Raw genomic sequence first — 21,936 nt, 5'->3', positions numbered from 1 at the left:
GATGTCTTTTTAAAGCCAAAGACCGCATAAACCCATAAATGCATCACAAAATGAGTTTTGGAGACATTTTTGCTCTAAAATTAAATTGTCATAATTTTCCCGAAAATTTGTGTGAAAGGAATGTTAGTATTTTCGCTCACCACTACATATTACCTCAAACACATTAGCCCTTCTAGCAAATGCCTGTTTCCAGACAACCAATTCACACTTGAATAGGTTCCTTAGCAGGTAAAAATAACATTGCTTATGCAAGGACAGGTTCAGAACAAATCCCAATGCATTTGCCAGTTGTGTTTTCCTCTCATGCATCCCTCCTTCCTCTTCTCCAGCACATCTCTCACTATAATTCATAGCCTCTTTACAAATTCCCTGGGCTCCTTGTTCTCTTCCTTGCTGTAATTATTTTCCTCCTTCATGTCTTTCTCCTGTAATTTTCTGACTCACCTCATATCATCCTCTCACTGCACATGTCAACCTCTCAGAGCCTCTGACAAATGTGTGGCATTTTCTTCACATAATTTAGCATGACACAAGCCACGTTTGTGTATGCAGAAAGGTTACCAAGTATTTATATACATGGCCCTAATGGGTGTGAGATGCCAGCAGTGTTCCCAGCACTTACAAGCGCAGTCCTCGTTCAGTGGTAATTTCAGAAACGCTGGAGCTCTCTTTAAAAACGAGACAGTTAATGTAACCTCTTCTCCAGCATTCCGTAAAACTTGCACCTATGAAAAGAAAATGAAACGTTTTAGTTGCTCTTGCTTGATATGTTGATGAGACAGTATTTATTGCATTATGCATATCACATGGTTCACAGGTTTAATTTGTTTTCCATGTTTATCACTGAAGTGAATGATTATTAGCTGCACTTGCAGACATCTGCATAGTGGATTGGGGTTGGGTGGGAAGAATGTGCGGGGCTCTGTGTGTCTCTCATTTGAAGTGCACCTGTCATAGGACATTATGGAAACTGCCATTACTGATGTCCTTTTAAATAAATTCATGACTGTCTGCAAACAGGATCATCTAGTTATAATTGTAGATTCCAACTGACTCATGCATATCACGTACGCAGTTCAGCAGTACTCATCTGACAAACTTTATTCCTCCATATAGGTTAGTGATGCAGAAGGTATTATAATCAGTGGTCTTCCATAGACTACATTCATTTGTGAAAGCGATACTTAAGCCAATGGTATAAACATCAGTTTTACCCACCTGGGGCTCCTACCAGCTCCCTGCAGCCGTCCCGTGCCCTCGCAGTCACTCACGGATCCTCCTGTCCCCCTCCGCCAGCTAGTTTTGTTAGGACAACAGGCCTGACAGGTCATGCGTAGCCTTCTTCGCTTTCCCATCTGCAATAGCTTGCTGCGCAGGACGCTATTGCAGACGGGAACGCAAAGAAGGAGACGCGAGGCCAGGCCTGCGAAGGTGCAGTAAGCCTTTTGGCGAAAACGAAACTGACTGGTGGCGGAGGGCAGGAAGATCTGTTAGTGACTCTAAGGGCACGGGACGGCTGCAGGAGGCTGGTAGAAGCCCCAGGTGAGTAAAACTGTTTTTTTTACCATTGGCTTAAGTATCCCTTTAAGTACATTTGGAAATCACTGGTCAAACAGGGCAATCTGCTACACCCTGAATAGTATAAACCCAAAATACAAGTCCCTTTCATTGTGCAGTAATACTGACATTTTTGTCTGAGCTTCCTTTTTCAGGCGAAGTGGTGTAGCAATAGGGGGTGCAGAGGTTGTTGCCATGTCAGGGCCCCCTAGAACCAAGGGGCCCACTTAGGGCCCTTCTGCCACTGTATTATTTCTTCATTGCTGCTACGATGACGACAACTATCTCTATACATGCTTTGAATACAGATAAACCATTCCCTTCTACTTTGCTTACACCTCTCTCATTGTTTGAGGGCAACCAGAGTAAAGTTGGACTGGAGGCTTGGGTAGGCCACAGTAATTAGTAAGGGCGCCACAGAAAGTTTAGTCCCAAACATAGCTGCTAGTAGAATATAGGTAAAATGACAGATATTGTTCTATTGGGCAGTGGTAATTCTGATAGTAATAGATCGGTAAATTTTACAGATCTTTTATGATCGCTAAACCTAATTCAATATTCTCACAAGCCCTCCTCCTACCAATACCTAACCCTATCCAACCCCTCCATGCATAACCCTAAACGCCTTCCATTGTCTAACCCTAACAATCCCCCCACAACAAAATCCGTGGATATTTAACACTAAACATAACCCTATTTCCACAGGAGCCCTTCCTCTACCAATGCCTACACCTAACCATCTTCCCCACTGCAATCCTAGATTATATTTATGCTGCTGTCAATGCTAAATACTGCCTCTGCTATTTACTGGGTGCTAGCTGCCTATTTCTGCTATTTTTCTCAGGCACTCTTATAACCCCCTGTGGTCTATGTAGTGCCCATTTCCCCATAGCACCGCTGGTGCCCACACTGCCTGCTTTGCCACTGTTTTTTTTCAATTTCTATATTTTATATGTGTACTTTAAAGTAACCGTGAAGTAACCCTAGCCAAAATAAACTCTAATTATCTGAATTATGGTCATTTGCAAGCTGTAACCATGCCTCCTCTCCAGTATTTACAAGTACACTTATTATATGTATTATAAGTACAAATACACCTAGAAAAATTATATAAAGTTGTACAGTTGACTTAAGTACAAATTTGGAATAAAATCATACAGAGCAATGAATTAATAGAAAACGTAGCAAAAGGCAATGCTTTTCCTAATTTCCTAATTAATGTCAACTATAAACTCAGTTGCAATATGCAATTGCAATTTCATCACAGTTTTTACAGTGAGTCTTTACATTTTGCCTACCATTGCATTATGCGATTTTCACTGGATTTTAGGAACACAAGCACAAATGCTAAAACAAAATGCAGCAGGACAGATGTTTAGGCAAAGAGTTGTTTTAACACCACACACAGTTTGCTGTGTTTGCAATCTGTTTCCAATTGTTTGCAAATCGCAAGGACACATGAGTACCCTTTTACACTAGTGTGATCCAATTGTAATCAGATGATTGTAAACGTGCTGCTTGCTGTACTTTTTGAGCTTTTATGCCTGTGTCCCTAGCCTTCACTGAATATTGCATAATGCAATTACCAAAAAGTGGCAGAGCATTGCTTTGTAAAAATCGCAATAAATTTACACTAGGTTCACAAATGCTTTTTGTAGTTATTCTGATCAGAATAAGGTCAAACTAATACAATCGGGTTCCCTCAATTTCCAATATGGTGCAGATTTTGTTTTGTATTGGTATCGCTTGTATTTTGAATTTCATAAAAAATCTAAGACAGACCGCGAAACACATTTAAATCTGTCTGGAGTTTAGAAACTAGACTAAAGCCCTGCACACACGTGTGCAAGGCATGTCCCCACGGGGATTGGGACTCAATCCCTCCAGCAACATTTCAAGGCAAAGGCTGTACAGATGCGTCACTAGCCTGCAGGTTAGTAATGTGTTCTGTTGGTATACGGGGGAGGGGAGCGGAGGGCTGTCACACGGCAGGAGGGGTGAGTGGGGAAAATAGTGCACTAAGCCGACATTCTTACTTATCGATCCTCTATGACTTATACACAGTATCGACCTCTTTGACGTATACACAGGTTTTTTTTATTTTTATAGTCAAAAAGTGTTAATTTTTTGGGGTCAAACGTGTGTGCATACATGATGTCCTTCCAAGTGGCTGCTCTCCTGATGAACTAAATATCGTTTTATTTTACGAAAGTGTCAAGAGGTGTGCTATTGGCTTGTTAACTGGTTCTTTCAAACTAAACACTATTGTTATGTGAAGGGTTATGTGCAATCTGAGTTTGGATCGGGTAATCTAGTTCATCGGTAAGGTGTTGCTGTGAGGTTCCCCGATCCATCATCAGGTATTTAACTTGACAAATTGTATGCTGAAACTTCACTGCATTAGACACTATATTTGTGGATATTTTTAAGCTAGTTTTCTGTGGATTTATTTTTTTAACTAATAAAATTGTATGTGTTTTTATGGAACCTTAATAGCCTAAATGAGTCTTATTCACCAATCAATGGATCCCTTAAAAACAATGAAAGGCCTGTAAACTCAGTAGTCTTGTTATTTCACCCCTCTTCTGATATAATAAAGTTGCAGCAGACTTATTTGACACTGACAGCCACATTATTTTCACAATGTTCAAGGATGCAGGGATTTTCTTTCTCAGCAAATTCCTTTTAACCGACGGATCATAGGGATGCTGCACAGTGATTTGTACATTGTTACTCTACAGAACTTCAGCTCCTGGTTTCTCACATCAGATCTAGACTAATTGCAAAGTAGGAACACAGCAGGTGTATGTTAAAGTTACTGGCTTTGAATGACTGACCTGACAACTGTAGACTAGAGATGGCCCGAACCTACGATTTTCGGTTCGCAAACTTCCGCAAAAGTTCGGTTCGCACGAACTTTCGCGAACCGCAATAGACTTCAATGGGGAGGCGAACTTTGAAAACCAGAAATACTTATGCTAGCCAGAAAAGTGATGGAAAAGATGTTTCAAGGGGTCTAACGTCTGAGTTTTTGCATGGATGAGTGGGATAGACGCCACAAGTCCTGGGGAAAAATCTGGATTTGACACACAGCAGGGTTTTAAGGGCAGAAATCAGATTGCATGCTATATTGGAGCCCTAAAGTGCTTTAAAACATCTTGCATGTATATACATCAATCAGGGAGTGTAATTAGAGTACGGCTTCACACTGACACACCAAATTCACTGTGTAACGCACCGCAAACAGCTGTTTGTGTAGTGACGGCCGCGCTGGACTGGTGCGCACCATGGCGAGAGTGCAGGCTGTGGCGGTTTTCAACCCTATATGGTCGCCGGGCTGTGGTAGCTCAATGACAGAACAACAGTGAGTGTCCAGCTGATACTCACACTCATATAGCCATCAGTCATTGCTTCATTATGATACGCAAGCCCCTTCACCGCGGAAAGGTAATGATCACGAAGGGGAATTGACACATGTACATGAACTTGTTTTGTTGTTGCAGCTGCAGTGCAGCCAGAAAAATTAGGCAGGCATGTACACGCACCAGAAAAAGTAGTGTAGCGGCCTTAAAAATTCAGGAATTCACCTGGAGTCCTGGACCCTGTTGGTGGTGGCGGAAAAGGCAGTCAAGCAGCCTGCGGGCAGAGGTGCTGTGTGGGTAGTGACGTAGACTTGGGGCAGGCAGTGACACGGCGTGCAGGCAGACATGCTGTGTGTGGGAACTGACTTATATTTCGGGCGGGCAGTAGCCCTCCGGGATATATACCTCATTCATTTTGATAAAGGTGAGGTACTGAACACTTTTGTGACTTAGGCGACTTCTCTTCTCAGTGAAGGTCCTTTCTGACAGGACGCTTGAGGCAGGGCAAGACAGAAGTTGGATGGCAAATTGGGACGGCTCTGGCCACAGGTCAAGCCTGCACACCCAGTTGTCCAAGGGTTCATCGCTACTCACAGTGTCCACATCCACACTTAAGGCCAGGTAGTCGGATACCTGCTGGTCCAGGCGTTGGTGAACGGTGGATCCAGAAGGGCAAAGGCGAGGCGTTGGACTAAAGAATGTCCGCATGTCTGACATCACCAGGAGATCGCTGGAGCGTCCTGTCCTTGCCTGTGTGGACATGGGAGAAGGATTACTGGCAGTGGTACCTTTATTGTATTGTGCTGTGACATCACCCTTAAACGCATTGTAAAACATAGTTGCCAGCTTGTTCTGCAAGTGCTGCATCCTTTCTGTTTTCAGGTGAGTTGGTAACATCTCCGCCACTTTGTGCCTATACCGAGGGTCTAGTAGCGTGGCCACCCAGTACAGCTCATTCCCCTTGAGTTTTTTTATACGGGGTTCCTTCAACAGGCTGGACAGCATGAAAGACGCAATCTGCACAAAGTAGGATCCAGACATATTATGCATCTCCTCTTGCTCTTTCTCAGTGACGTCAGGTAAGTCCTCCTCCTCCCCCCAGCCACGAACAATACCACGGGAAAATGGAGCAGCACAAGCCCCCTGCGATGCCTGCTGCGGTTGTTCTTCTTCCGCCGCCTTCTCCTCCAAAGAAACACCTTCCTCATCACCCGACTCTGACTCCTATTCCCCACACGCCTCCTCCTCCTCCTCCCCCCTCTGTGCTGTCGCACGTGTGGAGGAAACATCTGGTTCTTATGAGAATTGATCCCACAATGCTTCCTCCTGTAACTGTTCCTGTTCACGCTCCTCCACAGCTTGATCCACCACTCTACGCACGGCACGCTCCAGGAAGTAAGCGTACGGGATCAAGTCGCTGATGGTACCTTTACTGCGACTCCCTAGGTTGGTCACCTCCTCAAACGGCCGCATGAGCCTGCATGCATTTCGCATGAGTGTCCAGTTGTTGGGCCAGAACATCCCGATCTCCCCAGAGTGTGTCCTTCTACTGTAGTTGTAGAGGTACTGGGTGATGGCTTACTCCTGTTCTAGCAGGCGAGAGAACATAAGGAGGGTCGAATTCCAGCGAGTTGGGCTATCGCAAATCAGGCGTCTCACCGGCAACTTGTCTCTCCGCTGAATATCGGCAAAGTGTGCCATGGCCGTGTAAGACCGCCTGAAAAGCCCACACAACTTCCTGGCCTGCTTCAGGACGTCCTCTAAGCCTGGGTACTTTGACACAAATCTTTGAAGGACTAGATTCAGCACATGTGCCATGCAGGGTACATGTGTCAGCTTTCCCAAATTCAAAGCGGAAATGAGATTGCTGCTGTTTTCACACACCACGTTGCCGATCTCCAGCTGGTGCGGGGTCAGCCACTGATCCACCTGTTTGTTAAGAGCAGCCAGGAGAGCTGCTCCAGTGTGACTCTCCGCTTTGAGGCAAGACATGACTAATATGGCGTGACATCATCGTACCTGGCATGCAGCATAGGCCCTGGGGAGCTGGGGCTGAGAAGCTGGAGAGGAGATCGCAGCACCAGTAGAGTTAAACTGCCACTCAGCCAAGGGGGGGGGGAGGAGAATGACAGTGAAGAGGATGTAGCAGGAGGAGAGGAGGTGGCAGCAGGCCTGCCTGCAAGCCGCGGAGGTGTCACAAGCTCCGCTGCACAGCCACGTACTCCCTGCTTGCCATCGGTCACCAGGTTGAGCCAATGGGCTGTGTAAGTAATGTACCTGCCCTGACCGTGCTTGGCAGACCAGGCATCCGTGGTCAGGTGGACCCTTGATCCAACGCTGTGTGCCAGAGATGACACCACTTGCCTCTCAAATTCACAGTACAGTTTGGGTATCGCCTTTTTAGAGAAATAATTGCGGCCTGGTATCTTCTACTGCAGTGTCCCAATTGCCACAAATTTACGGAAGGCCTCAGAGTCCACTAGCTGGTACGGTAACAACTGGCAAGCTAACAGTATCGCCTAGCCAGCTGTCAGATGCCGGGCAAGGGGGTGACTGGCAGAAATCTGCTTCTTCCGCTAAAAGATTTCCTTCACAGACACCTGGCTGCTGTGGGCAGAGGAGCAGGAACCGCTCAAGGTCAGAGGCGGAGTGGAGGAGGGTGGCTGACAAGGTGCAAGGGAGAAAGAAGCTGAAGATGCTGCACCTGAAGGAGGAAGAGGAGAAGGAGGGTAGCTTTTATTTTGTGTGCTGCTTTTGCTCAGGTGCTCTTCCCATTGCAATTTGTGCCTTTTCTGCATGTGCCTTCGTAAGGCAGTTGACCCTACGTGGGTGTTGGCCTTTCCGCGGCTCAATTTTTGGAGGCAGAGAGAACAGATGGCATTGCTTTTATCTGAGGCAGACACATAAAAAAAAAATGTCCAAACCGCTAAGCCCCCTGGGGTGATGCCACTATGCTGGCATCAGCAGCTGATGTTGAAGGGCATGTTGGCTGGCTGTCCATAGGTGGTGATACATGGCGCTGGACACTGCCACCAGCTGTTTCTGACTACGAGCTCCCCCTGCTTCTTTCAGAAACTCATCTCCTCCTACTCCTCTCTGACTCCCCCTCTGAACTGTCCCCCTGTTCATTACCTCTATTGGGAACCCACATGGCATCCGTATCATCGTCATTATAATCATCCTGCCCAGCTTCGCTTACCTCAGACACCTCCAAAACTGCGCCAGCAGCAGATACTTCATCATCCTCCTCCTTCCTCACACATTACGTCCATAGTGTCGCCTAACTCAGACATATGAGGTGTTGTAACTTGCTTAGCGCCTTCATCTGGTTGTAACAATAATGGCTGTGCATCAGTGATTTCCCCACCAAATAATTCCTGCGAACTGTTAAATGCAGCGGATGTGGTGCTTGTAGTAGCGCTGGTGGCTGCGGAAGATGAGGTGTTCTGTGTTAAATAATCAACCACGTCCTGACAATCTTGGGAGTTGATGGGACGTGCCTTCTTCTGAGCACTGTACTTTGGTCCAGGGCTGCACGAAATCAGATCAGCACGACATCGCAAAGACCTGCCGGGTGGTCTTCCTCTGGGTCTGCCTCTACCTCTACCTGCTGTTTGTCCATATTGGGGGGGAATAAGTGAAAGGTATGCACTGACTTGACTAATACAATGTGCAGTCACACAGGTGCAGTTAACCGGTAGGCACGGAGTGGTATATCACACTGCGTGCACTCACGTAGGTAGGTGGGTGCACTGAACACAACAGGTAGGTATATGCAGTGATGGGTATTACAAATGTGCACCTGTCTCACACACGTACCGTGAACAGGTACAGTGACTGGTGGTATTAAATATCACACTGTGTGCACTTACGTAGGTAGGTGGGTGCACTGAAGTGAACAACAGATAGGTATATGCAGTGATGGGTATTATAATGTGCACCTGTCACACACAGACAGGTACCGGACAGGCACAGTGACACTGCGTGCGCTCACGTAGGTAGGTGGGTGCACTGAAGTGAACAACAGGTAGGTATATGCAGTGATGGGTATTACAATGTGCACCTGGCACAGTAGTAATTATACCACCAAGGGGCCAAAGGCCAGCTGCGACTGACTGAATGTATATAATGCAAGTGGGACACAAAAAAAAATAAAAAAAATAAATCATAAGAACAAGGTTAGCTCTCAAAAGAGCTGTTGAGGGGTGCTTTTTTTTAGCACTAATAATCAGCAAGGAGCAAGCTAACAAGCCTACAAGAGCCTAACTAAGCTTTCCCTATAGGTCTCTGCACAGCAGCTCTCCCTTCTCTAATTACTGCAGGCACATGAGTGAGTGAAAAGCCTGACGCTGCCTGCCTTTTATAAGGGGGGGTGGGGCTCCAGGAGGGAGTGTAGCCTGATTGGCTACAATGTGCCTACTGACTGTGATGTAGAGGGTCAAAGTTGACCCTAATGATGCACTATGGGGGCAAATCGAACTTCCGGAAAAGTTTGCAGGTCTCCGCGAACGCTAACTACGGAAGTTTGCCGGAAACCGTTCGCCGGCGAACCGTTCGGGCCATCTCTACTGTAGACGTGTATGTGAGATGTTTTCTACTAAGTAGATATAGTCTTGTCATGTACAGGTAACTTGTATTGTGCGCTACAAAAGATCTTTTGAGGGGTACAGAGCACAAAACCGGAAAAGCTACTCTAAATCCTAACAAATTGCAATTACTTCCTTGATCGTGACTGTGGTCAAATCAAGGTTTGTTAAAGGTTATCTGACTGGGTCTGCCACACAAAATCAATAGTCAAGGAGGAGAAAAAAAAAAACCCACTCAGCCCTATTGTTGTCAAGAGCTGGCGCACAATACTGAAGCTGAGCCAGTTCCACCATGTGTTAGATGCAACAAAGATACGTTTATTACTAACTTGGAAGTTCACAAAAGACTCACTAAGCCATATATAGTTTTTAAGAACTGCAGAACCTATACAATTAAAGGTCAACTGAAGTGAGAGGTACTGTATATGGAGGCTGCCATATTTATTTCTTTTTAAACAATACCAGTTGCCTGGCAGCCTTGATGATCTAAAATTATACACCTGAAAAAAAGCATTCTGCTAATCTTGTCAGATTTGACAAAAATGTCAGAAACACCTGATCTGCTGTATGCTTGTTCAGGGTTTATGGCTGAAAGTATCAGAGGCAGAGGATCAGCAGAATAGCCAGGCAGCTGCTATTGCTTACGTCATTTCACTCTCACTTCAGTTGTCATTTAAGGATGTGTGTACCTAAAACACAAATATACTAAACTGCAAAATTGTCCCCTGATAAATAAGGCAGTTTAAACTAAATTTGCTACCCTGTAGTCTCCCCTGATGCTCGCTTTGGTTTTAAAACTCATCACCACTCTATTTGCCAGTATATGGGATCTGAATGGTATATTTATGACCTAGTTCAGCACTCAGCATATTAGCTCTGACCCAGGCACAAACAGGAAGGTAGGGGATTACAGACAACATTGCTTGGACTGACAAGTCCATGAGACTGAATTTAATGGCTGATTGTAAGGCCCTTATTAAGTATTAATGCCTAGGGAACATGTTAAAAAAGAAGACTAATTCAAAAATACCTTACAATTTTTGAAAAAAATGATTTTATAATTTAGAGGGCAACACACACTTATACATTAGCCCAGTATCACATTGAAGCAGATTTTGTTCTGTATGCAATCAACTTTTTCTCCTGAGTTTTCTTCTAGGAGATAATTTTTCATGTCCTCATTAAAATACATTTTTTTAGCAGTTTGCCACTGAAAAAGAACCAACATCTCCATGTACGTCAGGGTCAATAGTAGGAACATGTCAAAAAATTCTTTAAAAAAAACCCAAACAAACTTGTAGTTTTTGGGTAAATCAATTTGAAAATGTTTGCAAATCCAGTGCAGAGATGCACTGTGGCAGCCTCAGTCTCACAATCCGTTTATCTATAAAAGATGCTTTTCCTGAGTCAGTTGGTAACTTTTAACATTTACCGTACCATATAAAGAGCAGTCATTTTCCTTTTTATTTTAAAAAAACTGTTTTGTTTTTGGTTCAGAAAACTTTTTTTATGCATTCTTTTTTCTAAATGCATGTAAAAAAGTACTTGAACTCGGTCTTTCATTTGTAAAACACAGAAAGGTTGTATTATCAGTAATGGCATCCATAACATAGCAAATAAATAACCAAATAAGTGCAATGTGACATTGCGTATCAGGGTACAAACATATAAATCCTTCCATATAGATGGTTTTTGCACAAACCACACAGATGGAAAGCGGCTCCCGCTGTAATCTGAGATTACCATTTGTGAGTCACTCAGAAATCACAGCAGAATCAACTGTCAGAGCCATTTTAATTATCAAAAGCCAGGCAGAAGCACAATAAAAAGTGATTTGCAGATTTGTCCTCTAAGCAAATCCAGACAGAGGAAACCATTATTGCCACGTATTAAAGCATTTGTCAACTAGAATTCATGGCGGAAATATACAATAAAGTGTTGTACCCACAGCTTGCATTGCTGTGCTAGATAATAGGAGAAAATATAAATAAGAAATTATGCCTGTACTCTTCCATAAATAATACCCAATCTCAGAGAACGTGGTGTAGTCCCTGCATGAATGCTGTAACCATAACTGGTGCTGAGTATGCCTTCTGTGCAGTCTGACTGCCTGTGGAATACATCCATAGTCCCTGCATGAGTGCTGTAACCATAACTGGTGCTGCATTTGCCTTCTGTGCAGTCTGACTGCCTGTGGAATACATCCATAGTCCCTGCATGGATGCTGTAACCCTAACTGGTACTGAGTATGCCTTCTGTGCAGTCTGACTGCCTGTGGAATACATCCATAGTCCCTGCATGGATGCTGTAACCATAACTGGTGCAGAGTATGCCTTCTGTGCAGTCTGACTTTCTGATCCTGAAGAATACACCCATAGTCCCCGTTCTCACTCAGCAATGTAAAATGCAATTGCCTAGCAATTGCAATGTTCCACAATTTTTCGGCAATTGCATTTAGCGATTCTCATTCCAGTGAATGAGAATTGACACATGTAGCATGTTTGTGATCATGGGAAACCACAAATGCGCCACAATCCTTGCAGTGTGAGTAAATCCATAGGATTACACGTGCAGCATCGCTTTGCTGACCATGGCAATCTAGAAAGCGTGAATTGCAGGCAAAACGCGCCCAAGTGTGACTGAGACCTAAGAGATTTTTCACACTGCATGTGATCCATTGTGTTTTCTGATAAGTTTCCGATAGTTTTGTGAATCATAGTAATTATGCAAAACACAAGATCACAGGTCTATGCGGTACATTTCCATTAGTGCGATTTGATTACGATTAGTGTTGATGCTTAAATTCAGGTTCCTGCATTGGGAAACCTGAATTATGCCGAACACCGAACTTCAGCACCAAAGCTAGTGGAGAGGGTCACTGGGAGGTCTCTTGCGTCAGCCTGTGAAATGCGATGTGGACTGCAACCCTGTGACGCTTTCCTCTAACTTAGGTGCTGAAGAGCTGTGTATGGCGTAGTTTGAGTTTCTGAATTAGGAAACTCAGATTAGAACACTAACTGCGATTCCATTTTTCTTAGACCCTCCAGTTTCCTTCTACAAGCCAAAAACGTACCAATACTTTAGTTGTTTGCCCTCCCGCGTACATGCAAAAATGGTGCCCAGAAATTTGGGCACCTGATATTTTAACCCCTGCTAAATGTTGTGTATAGTAAGAACTGGCTAAATATTATTCATAGAAGCTGCTAAACATCGGGAGTCGCTAAAGGTGCAATACAAATACTGTTAATAGTGGCCCCAGTGCACAAACTTCCTGCTATAAATAATATTTGTATGGGTGCAGCTTCAATAGACATATTTCGTTAATAGCTAAGTGCATTGCTTTTGACCTCAGTAGGCAAAACGTGCATTGTAAATTCTTGGAATGCTTTGATCTCTATCTACTAGCAGAAAATACATAAACTAAAACCAAAAGTGCTCTGTTATTGTCTCACACTGCCCCCTAGTGACATGTGGCCATAAATATGCCATACAGCAGTATTAATTAGAAGGAAATGTACCAAAGAAGAAATAAAAAATAAGCTAAAATAAGTTGGCCTGGAGCACTTGCAAGCCTCTTAATAAGTTGGCTGCTAAAGGGTTAAAAGGCTGCAAAAAAAAAAGTCAATGTTTAGATAAATACTAAATAATAATAAAAATAATTAGAATACATATGTAAAAACGTTGACTGGCTGTAATAAAAAAAAAAAAAATCGGAGTTCCTTTAAATGCTACATTTTGTTATTAGGGAGAAAAAAAATCTTACCACTTCTTCATGCTTGCACTTCCTCACATTGATGCCGTTGATCTGTAAAATGATAGGATATTCACAACTTTGATTACACAGCTAATGAACACTCAACACAGCACACTGCGCATCACACTTAACAAGCCTACCTGCAGAATAGCGTCTCCGATGAATAGAAGACCAGAAAGCTCTGCTGTAATTATACAAATATAAACAGATTACGGAACACGTGAGTTTCATCGAAAACAGCTGCGCAGTAATACTTTCATAACAGATAATGGACCAGTGAAAATAGTAAGAAATTCTAATTTGTCTTTCTACTTGAATGTATTTCCCACAATGAGAAAACCAAAGTGTAAGACTCAGAAACTCATTTTCCAAGCTGCCAAGAGCGCAGCTCCAGAAAGAAAACATTAATCCTTCCAAGTCTCCTATGGGCAGAAGCTGCAGTCACAAACTTGGTAATTTTGGTATTTCAGAGATTGCATTTTCTTGATTAGCGGGGAGAGGGATGTATCTATCTGACACAGTGGTATAATTCAATTTGCCTTTAATTTTTCCCCAAGTCATAATTTATTTTTTCATTATCCAGTCATCACAGGGAGATTGGAAAGCTTTGTAATGACTCTCAGACTTTTAAGAGAACCATGTATACTTTGTTTATCCGAGCAAAAAGCCCACATGGAAAATTATTTCTGAGATAAATGAAAAGGATGCGCACATGCGGTGTATTTACATATCGCAGAGTCACTGCTCTCCACACAGGCTAATTATAGTATGCCACCTGAGAAATAGCTCGTTTTCAGGCCAGCAGCTTTCTCATATTTGTTCTCTTTTTAAGCAAATGTAAAAGGCTTAATTTAAAGTAAGTCTGAAGCGGGGAAAAAAAAAAGCAGATACTCAGCTAAGGAGAGGAAAGGCTCTGGATCCTATAGAGCCTTCCCATTCTCCTCACGGGGCCTTTGTTCCAGCGCTGGATCACCCGCTGAGTAGACTTCAGCAATCTTTGGGAGCCGAGTGCTCCATACTGCGCATGCACGAGAGAGTGTGCTTACGCATGTGCAGCATGGAGCAGCACTCAGCTCCTGAAGATTGCCCAAGTCTCCACAGTGGCGGAAGTGAGTGGTCTCCAACCCATCGGTCGGAGACTAACGGGGGATCCAAAGCTAGAACGCAGGCACTGTAGGAGGAACGGAAAGGCTTTATAGGACACAGAGCCTTCACTCTCCTTCGATGTTGTATTTTTTTTATTATTATCGCTTCAGACTTACTTTAATGGCAGAGCTGAAAGAGAGACAGGAGGCTCTGATGAGGTGTCCTAACAAAAAGTGATAAATATTTCCTCCTGGGGGAAAAAAATAGTTCATCTAAGACTGCATTCATAGCGGGTGTTGTGTTCCCTGCAAAAGCAACAGAATGGGAAAGTCGTGCCGCATGTTATCTGCAAGTTGTACTGCATACATTACAACATACCATTATACTGCAAGGCACAGGCTGAGGCAAAGTGAGAAGTTAAAAAATAGAAGAGAGATCATGTGACATGTAGATTTCTATTCCAATGTTTAACCACTTCACCACTTTAGGTTGTATTATCCTTATGAATCAGAGCAATTTTCACATTTCAGAACGTCTCCTATTAATTCGCCAATAACTTTATCACTACTTATCACATCTAAATGAGCTATACATGGTTTTCTTTTTGCCACAAATTGGGCTTTCTTTGAGTGGTACTTTTTGCTAAGGATAATTTTATTTTATATGCACTTAAATGGAAATAATAATAATAAAAAAATATTATATTCATTTTCAGCCATTAAAGTTTTAAAATAAAACATGCTACTGTGGTTAAAACCCACACATTTTATCTGCCCATGTGTCCAAGTTATTACAATGTTTAAATTATATCCCTAGTACAATGTATGGCAACATTATTTTATTTGGAAATAAAGATGTATTTTTTCCATTTTGTGTTTTTTGGTTTTCTCATTTTACTACTGTATATTAAAAATTACAAGCCCAAATCCCGGGACTTTGGATAAAGTCCTGTGAAGCACAGGTATATTGCCTCAAAAGCAAGAAATGGTTTTTAAGGTCATATTTATATTATATGATGTAAACATCGACAAAACTAGTTATAAATTCCAGTTTGAGTAGTGCTGCAATTGCATATAGATAGGCCAGTGTTCCTCAAACCGGTCCTTGTGTCTCCCCAATGGTGCATGTTTTGCAGGCAGCCTCATCCATGCTCAGGTGGGGTAATTAGTGTCTTATCTAGGTGGATTCCATGTAGCTGAGACACAAATTACCCCACCAGTGCATAAGTGTGGTTGCCTGCAAAACATCCACTGTTGGGGAGTCACAAGGACAGGTTTGAGAAACACTAAGATAGGCAGTCAAGTAAAGACCAACCAGTACCATGATCCCCTAGCTGTATAACAGTCTACAAAATGGAATATGTTAGAGCATGTGGTTTATAGTTGTAAGTTTATATTTCTGAAAAGTCTTCAAATAATGGTATACTCAAGAGTAAATACGGTAGCCTGAAATAGACTGGACACATATTTTCAATATATTCAGATTTAAGGAGTGAAGGAGATGTGTACAAATCTTCTTAAATCATTACAGCTAAAGTAATTACTCTATAGTGATGAAGAAATAGCTCCTAAAACAGAAAACAATGTTTAATCAAAGCTTCCTTATTTTTTTTTCTTTGGGTTCTCATCTTATTTCAGTGTAGCCACAGCATTTTCCATTTATTACAAAGTAGTCTCATCACTAACACTGCTGCAATGCTCTACTAAATTGATGGAGCATCTCTTGTCAGTAACATGCTGATGGGGAAAGGACATTTAGCTGACATACCTCTTTGTTCTTTGGATATCTTCGATACAACTACTGGGATATTATGTTCAGCTCCTCCCTATAAAAAAAACACAGAAATATTATAAATATGGAATAAATAAGAACTTAACATTTTATATATAGCATAATAAAAAAAAACAAAAAAAAAAATTCATGCATCAGCTGGGCACCAATAGTGTGCAAACTCTCAAACCCCACTCAATTGCCACTTAATCCACATAATCTGTCCCAGGAAGTCAAACTAGTAGGTCCAGATTCCTGGTGATCCAAAGTACAAATCCAAACTATAAAAAAACAGGACTCCATTTGCATAAGTTGCTATGCTTTATATCACACCACAGCAACAGCATGTGCAAAGTTTCAGTTGCCAAGAGCTTCATTAACAACTTAAGGACCGCCTTACGCCCATAGGCGGCGGGTTTAAGTGGTTATTACATGGAAACGGCCGCTCGTATGAGCGGCCTTTCCATGTCAGTTCATGGAGACTGTCTCCGTGAACAGTGTGCGAGGCGCCGATCGCGGCTCGCACGCCTAATGTAAACACGCGGGGAAGAAATCCCAGCTGTTTACATCATACGGCTCTGCTTCATTTGATAGGCTGAAGCCTATCCTTCAATGCGCAGGACGGATATCCGTCCTGCGCAGGATAATAAGGAAGCTGGAGGTAAGGGGAAGGAGGGAGCGCAGAAAACGCTGCGGAGGGGGGCTTTAAAGAGCCCCCCCCCCGCTCGGCCACACGGAGCGGCAGCGATCAGACCCCCCCCAGCAGGTCATCCACCTAGTGGGGAAAAAAAGGGGGGGGGGAAGTCTGATCACCCTGCCTTGCTCACGATCTGCACTGCGGGCTGGAGAGCCCACGCAGCGCAGATCTCAAAGAACAGCCCTGGTCCTTAAGTGGTTAAGTGACTTGATGAAGGTTTTGATGACCGAAACATTGTGCATGCTGTTGCTAGGAAGTGGTATAAAGGAAAAGCAACTTGCAACCTATCCAGGTGGAGTCCCGGTTCAATCTTCAGATGGGCGCCAGACATGAAGTAAAAACATGACAGTAGAATGGTTGGTCTTCCACCCCAAGGACCAGTTCAGACGGGTGTTGGAACAGACATTAAACAAAAGTCACAGTGCTCGTTGCTCAAGTGCTTTTTTAATGTCCCTACCGCATTTTACCGTTGATCGCGCAAACCCTGCGCTCAAGTTTTGTTTAGTCCTGGAAGCTACATGTAGCTTCCAAGATTGCTTTGAGGAAATCCAGTGAAAATAATTTTTAAAAAAGCTTAATTTTTTTTCAATAATTATGTATACATGATTTAGTCAGTGTTTGCTCATTGTAAAAGGTTTCCTCACCCTTATTTACATCCTGAAATTTATCACATAGTGACATTTTTACTGCTGGCAGGTGATGTCACTGGAAGGAGATGCTGCTTGCATTTTTGGCAGTTGGAAATAGCTGTTATTTCCCACAATGCAACAAGGCTCCCACAGTGTGATGTCAGTACCTCAGTGCTGTGAGGTGCTGACATCACACTGTGGGAGGGGTTTCACCACAATATCAGCCATACAGAGCCCCCTGATGATCCGTTTTAGAAAAGGAATAGATTTTTCATGGGAAAGGGGGTATCGGCTACCGAATGGGTAAAGTTCAATTCTTGGTTACGGTTTCTCTTTAAGCGTGGCGCTTCTGTGAATGTTGTAAAATATTAATATTATGTGTATCTGTAGTCACATTCAGTAAATGAATACTTCAATGATATACATCTCATTTCATCTTAGAATAGATCAGTATTGTTCTATTTTGATGGACGTGTTAGGGTTTAAATTTTCCATTATTTAATAAAAATGGAAAACTCTCTCCCGTCCCTCCTCCTTTCCCTGTAATCCTTTCTTAATCTCTACACTCCATGCTGGTATTGTCAGAATGACTGTACCGGACTACATGGGGATTCACTGCCTAAATAATACCAACCTGCATGGAGAAAGCGGACAAGTTTTGCTAAGGTGGCAGAGTGCTACTCTGGCCGACTCAACCATTCTTGCAACACCAGCAATGGGAACAAAGGGTTAAAAATGCTTGAGGAGGGACATGTTGATTAACAATAAAAAACAAACAACTGGTTTAAAAAGTTTCTCAACTTCTACTAAATATAGACACAAAATACATTTCTCTGCATTACTGAAGCAGAGTTTCATTAGGCCTGGCTCTGTCCTGCTGTCCAGTCCTGCAGACCAGAATAGACAAAACAAATATGGAAAATATGTGGACTAGCCCACAGAAAATCATTGCAGTGTTCGACTAATCCATTTCGAGTCTGCGGTCAGGTCCATCAAAATGCAGTACAGCAGGGACAGTGTGAATATTGACATATACATGTTTATATCACTCAAATTTTGTTGAAGAGCAGTAAGTCCCTTCTTTCTTCATTTAAATTCACTGTTGACTAGTGATATTGCACTCCCTTAGGATGCAAGATGTGGATGTAATCACTCTACAGGAAACACACTTTGACGTTACTATGCCACTTTTATTATGCAGGGCATGGATTGGTTGGCATTATAGCTCAATTTTTACCTCACAATCTTCATTCTTCAGGTGTCTCTTTTAATTACAAAACGTGTGCATTTTCAATTGATTACTATTGACATAGACAAAGAGGGCAGATATATATAGTATTTATCCATTGCTCATTATATGTTATGTCTCTGCTTATATTGGCCATATACTGTATACCCCCCTCCTTTTGTCATATGAAATAATCAGGAAAGCATTGGCCTTTGTAGCTCTGCATCCACATCTTCCTTCCATTTGGTTAGGCGATTTCAGTTATGTCCTCTACCCTCACCTGGACAAGTTGCCTGCCTCCACCGCATCCTCGGCTCCCACTAAACTACTCAAAATGTTACAGTTAGTCTCTATCGCAGATACTTGGCATAATAAATTCTCTAATACCCCAGCATACTCCTGTTTATCTGCTACATACCACTACCACTCTATTCTCTCTGATCATTCTCCCTGTGTGGTGTCCTTCGCCTGGTCCTTCCCACCTAAAGCAAACCTTTGGAAGCTAAACACTTTCTGGTTGGGAAAGGTGGTAGACACCTTGCAGCTTGAAAATTAACTCAAAAAATTCTTCTCACTGCAAGGTGACTTGGCCCACTTTACTTCTATATGGAGTGTAGCTAAACTACATCTCAGAAAATGTATTATGAAGGAAATCAAAAGAGTCAAATCACAATACATGTTGTTTGAAGCTTCTGCCCATTAAGCACTAATGCCGAAACAGCTTATGCAGACTTCCCTGATCCAATGAATGAAACATTTTACAAACTCAAGCTGCGTGATCTCGAACAGCTGCTGATTGAGAAAGCAAACAAGAAGGTTCTATATGCCAAACAGAACTGATATGAAAACGGTGACAAATGTGCAGCCCTACTTCACGTCAACAGCAGACTCCTCAGGTTGTGTTGGGGGTTGAGGATGCGGGGATCGGGTAATGTCTTCCCTGGAAGAAATCCTTAATAGATCTGCCTCCCTTTACAGTGATTTGTACACTAGTGGGACTGCCCGATCGGCATCCGAGATTTCAGCCTACCTAAATGATATTGAGCTCTCCTCTCTGTCCCCACCACAGGCATCTAATTTAGATGCCCCCCTTACCGTGAAAGAAATAGAAGAGGCCATCTCTTCTTTCCCCGCCTCTAAAACACCCGAGTCGGATGGGCTACCCATGGAACTATATATAAAATACATTCTTTGCCCCCAAGTTGCTACAACTATATATAGCCGCCTTAGACAAACAAGAACTTCCCTACTCCATGAGAGAAGCCATTATTACCTTGATACTAAAACCAGATAACCCCCCCCCCCCACTCGCTGTGAAGCATAACATTCAATCTTGCTCCTCCAAACCGATGTGAAGATATTAGCTAATGTGCTTGTACGCCGTTTAAGTACAGTCTCACGCTCTCTAATACATAGGGACCAGTCTGGGTTTGTGCCTGACCGCTCTACAGCACTTAATCTCTGCCGCCTCTTTCTTAACCTGAAAACCATGCATGATGAAGTTGGAACTAGAGTAGTATTCCTCAACAAATTTTGTGCAAACTGTATTTTTATGCATATAGTATGGTCTTGCCCTCAGGTAAACACTTTTTGGGTACAGATAATAAAATTCCTAAATGATCATATGGGCTGCCCACTTACCTGCAATGCTAAAATATGTCTTCTTAATATTCTCCCTGCTACTTTACATGGCAAATTCCATAGACAATTTGCGTTAGAAGTTCTCCATCTGGCTCGCAAACAGCTCACTTAAAACTGGACAACTTCAACGGTCCCCACTTGTACGGTTTGGATTAAATCTGTTAATGCGTAAAGCTGTCTATCGACATAGAAATGCCTCTATCAAATTTGAAAATATGTGGTACGCCTGGAATAATTCCAGGTACACCAAAATTTGAGCATGTTACACACTCATAGGGCTTGATTCACAAAGCCGTACTAACCTACTTAGCACCTTTGGGCGTGACAAGCAGGGTGATAAGCAGGGTGCTAAGCAGGTTAGCACTATTTTGTGAATCACATCGCGCGCACAGTGCGGTGCGCGCAAATTGTCGCATAGAGGTGAATGGGCACTTCGCGCGCACCGTGCTGCGCACGCAAAACTTTGCGCGCCGGACTTTGCGTGTGATCAGAACTTATCACGCCTACATGGAGTTTAGGGGCTTATCACAAGCTGGCTAACAGTTAGCATGGCTTTGTGAATCAAAATATGTGGTACGCCTGGAATAATTGCAGGTACACCAAAATTTGAGCATGTTACACACTCATAGGGCTTGATTCACAAAGCCGTACTAACCTACTTAGCACCTTTGGGCGTGATAAGCAGGGTGATAAGCAGGGTGCTAAGCAGGTTAGCACTATTTTGTGAATCACATCGCGCGCACAGTGCGGTGCGCGCAAATTGTCGCATAGAGGTGAATGCGCACCGTGCTGCGCACGCAAAACTTTGCACGCCGGACTTTGCGTGTGATCAGAACTTATCACGCCTACATGGAGTTTAGAGGCTTATCACAAGCATGCTAACAGTTAGCATGGCTTTGTGAATCAAGCCCATAATCTCATATCTGATTATCTGGGTGTCAGGCTCCGCCAAGCTAAACTTTTTCAAGCTGCCTACCTAACTGGAGAGTGACTCTCTCGTTCCAGTGTTAAATAGCTCTATGTTGTACTGAAGGTAAAATGTTTTTTGTTACATTTATATGTTGTATTCGATTATTACTATCCTGTTCACGTGCCGAGTTTAGTGCCTCTACAGCTTTCCCTGTATTGAGTGCTTCCACTTTATCCTTGAGTGTTAAATGCCATTGGCTAAATGCTGTATGTTGTTTCTATGCACTCTATTCAGGGTGTTTGATTGTACTTAATTATCATTATTTAATGTTGTACCCCCTCCTTATCTACTGAACTTCAAATAAACTTGGCATAAAAAATTAGTTGTTGACTGCATGAGATCAACAGTGTCTGTAATACATGCAAGGAAACTGCTGTAGTGTCAGACAGATCATGACCTCTATGTGAAGTGAGAATAAGCTAGTCTCATAATAGCAATATCTGTGGACATAATTATTATGAAATAAAACACTTGTTCATGATCATAGCAGTGTACATTACACAGCGAACTAGAAGCTTTTATGAGATGTGAATAAAAACTCAGCACAGTCCAGTCGCAAACAACTGTAGATTGGTTTTGCGTATTTGACTGCGGACCTGAACTCAGAACATCCTCTCTGCTCTAAAAGATACATAACAGAATAATAACCTTTAAAC

At 42.8% G+C, this 21,936-nt stretch overlaps 1 protein-coding gene across 9 annotated transcripts in view; it reads right to left on the bottom strand.

Moving 5' to 3' along the window:
* SNTG1 (syntrophin gamma 1) overlaps nucleotides 1-21,936 on the bottom strand; it is a 781,246-nt gene that overhangs the window by 169,663 nt on the left and 589,647 nt on the right. For all 9 annotated transcript variants that reach the window (XM_068237377.1, XM_068237369.1, XM_068237370.1 and 6 more), the window contains 4 exons: nucleotides 16,113-16,170; nucleotides 13,400-13,443; nucleotides 13,269-13,310; nucleotides 623-725 (listed from right to left, as the gene is read on the bottom strand). In XM_068237377.1, the coding sequence (XP_068093478.1) occupies nucleotides 623-725; nucleotides 13,269-13,310; nucleotides 13,400-13,443; nucleotides 16,113-16,170 (247 nt within the window). The remainder of the gene's footprint in view (nucleotides 1-622; nucleotides 726-13,268; nucleotides 13,311-13,399; nucleotides 13,444-16,112; nucleotides 16,171-21,936) is intronic.

This window comes from Hyperolius riggenbachi, chromosome 5, assembly GCF_040937935.1.
Source record: "Hyperolius riggenbachi isolate aHypRig1 chromosome 5, aHypRig1.pri, whole genome shotgun sequence".
Taxonomy (NCBI): Eukaryota; Metazoa; Chordata; class Amphibia; order Anura; family Hyperoliidae; genus Hyperolius; species Hyperolius riggenbachi.
The sequence above is the reverse complement of the archived record's forward strand: the minus strand, read 5'-3'. Positions and strand labels throughout refer to the sequence as shown.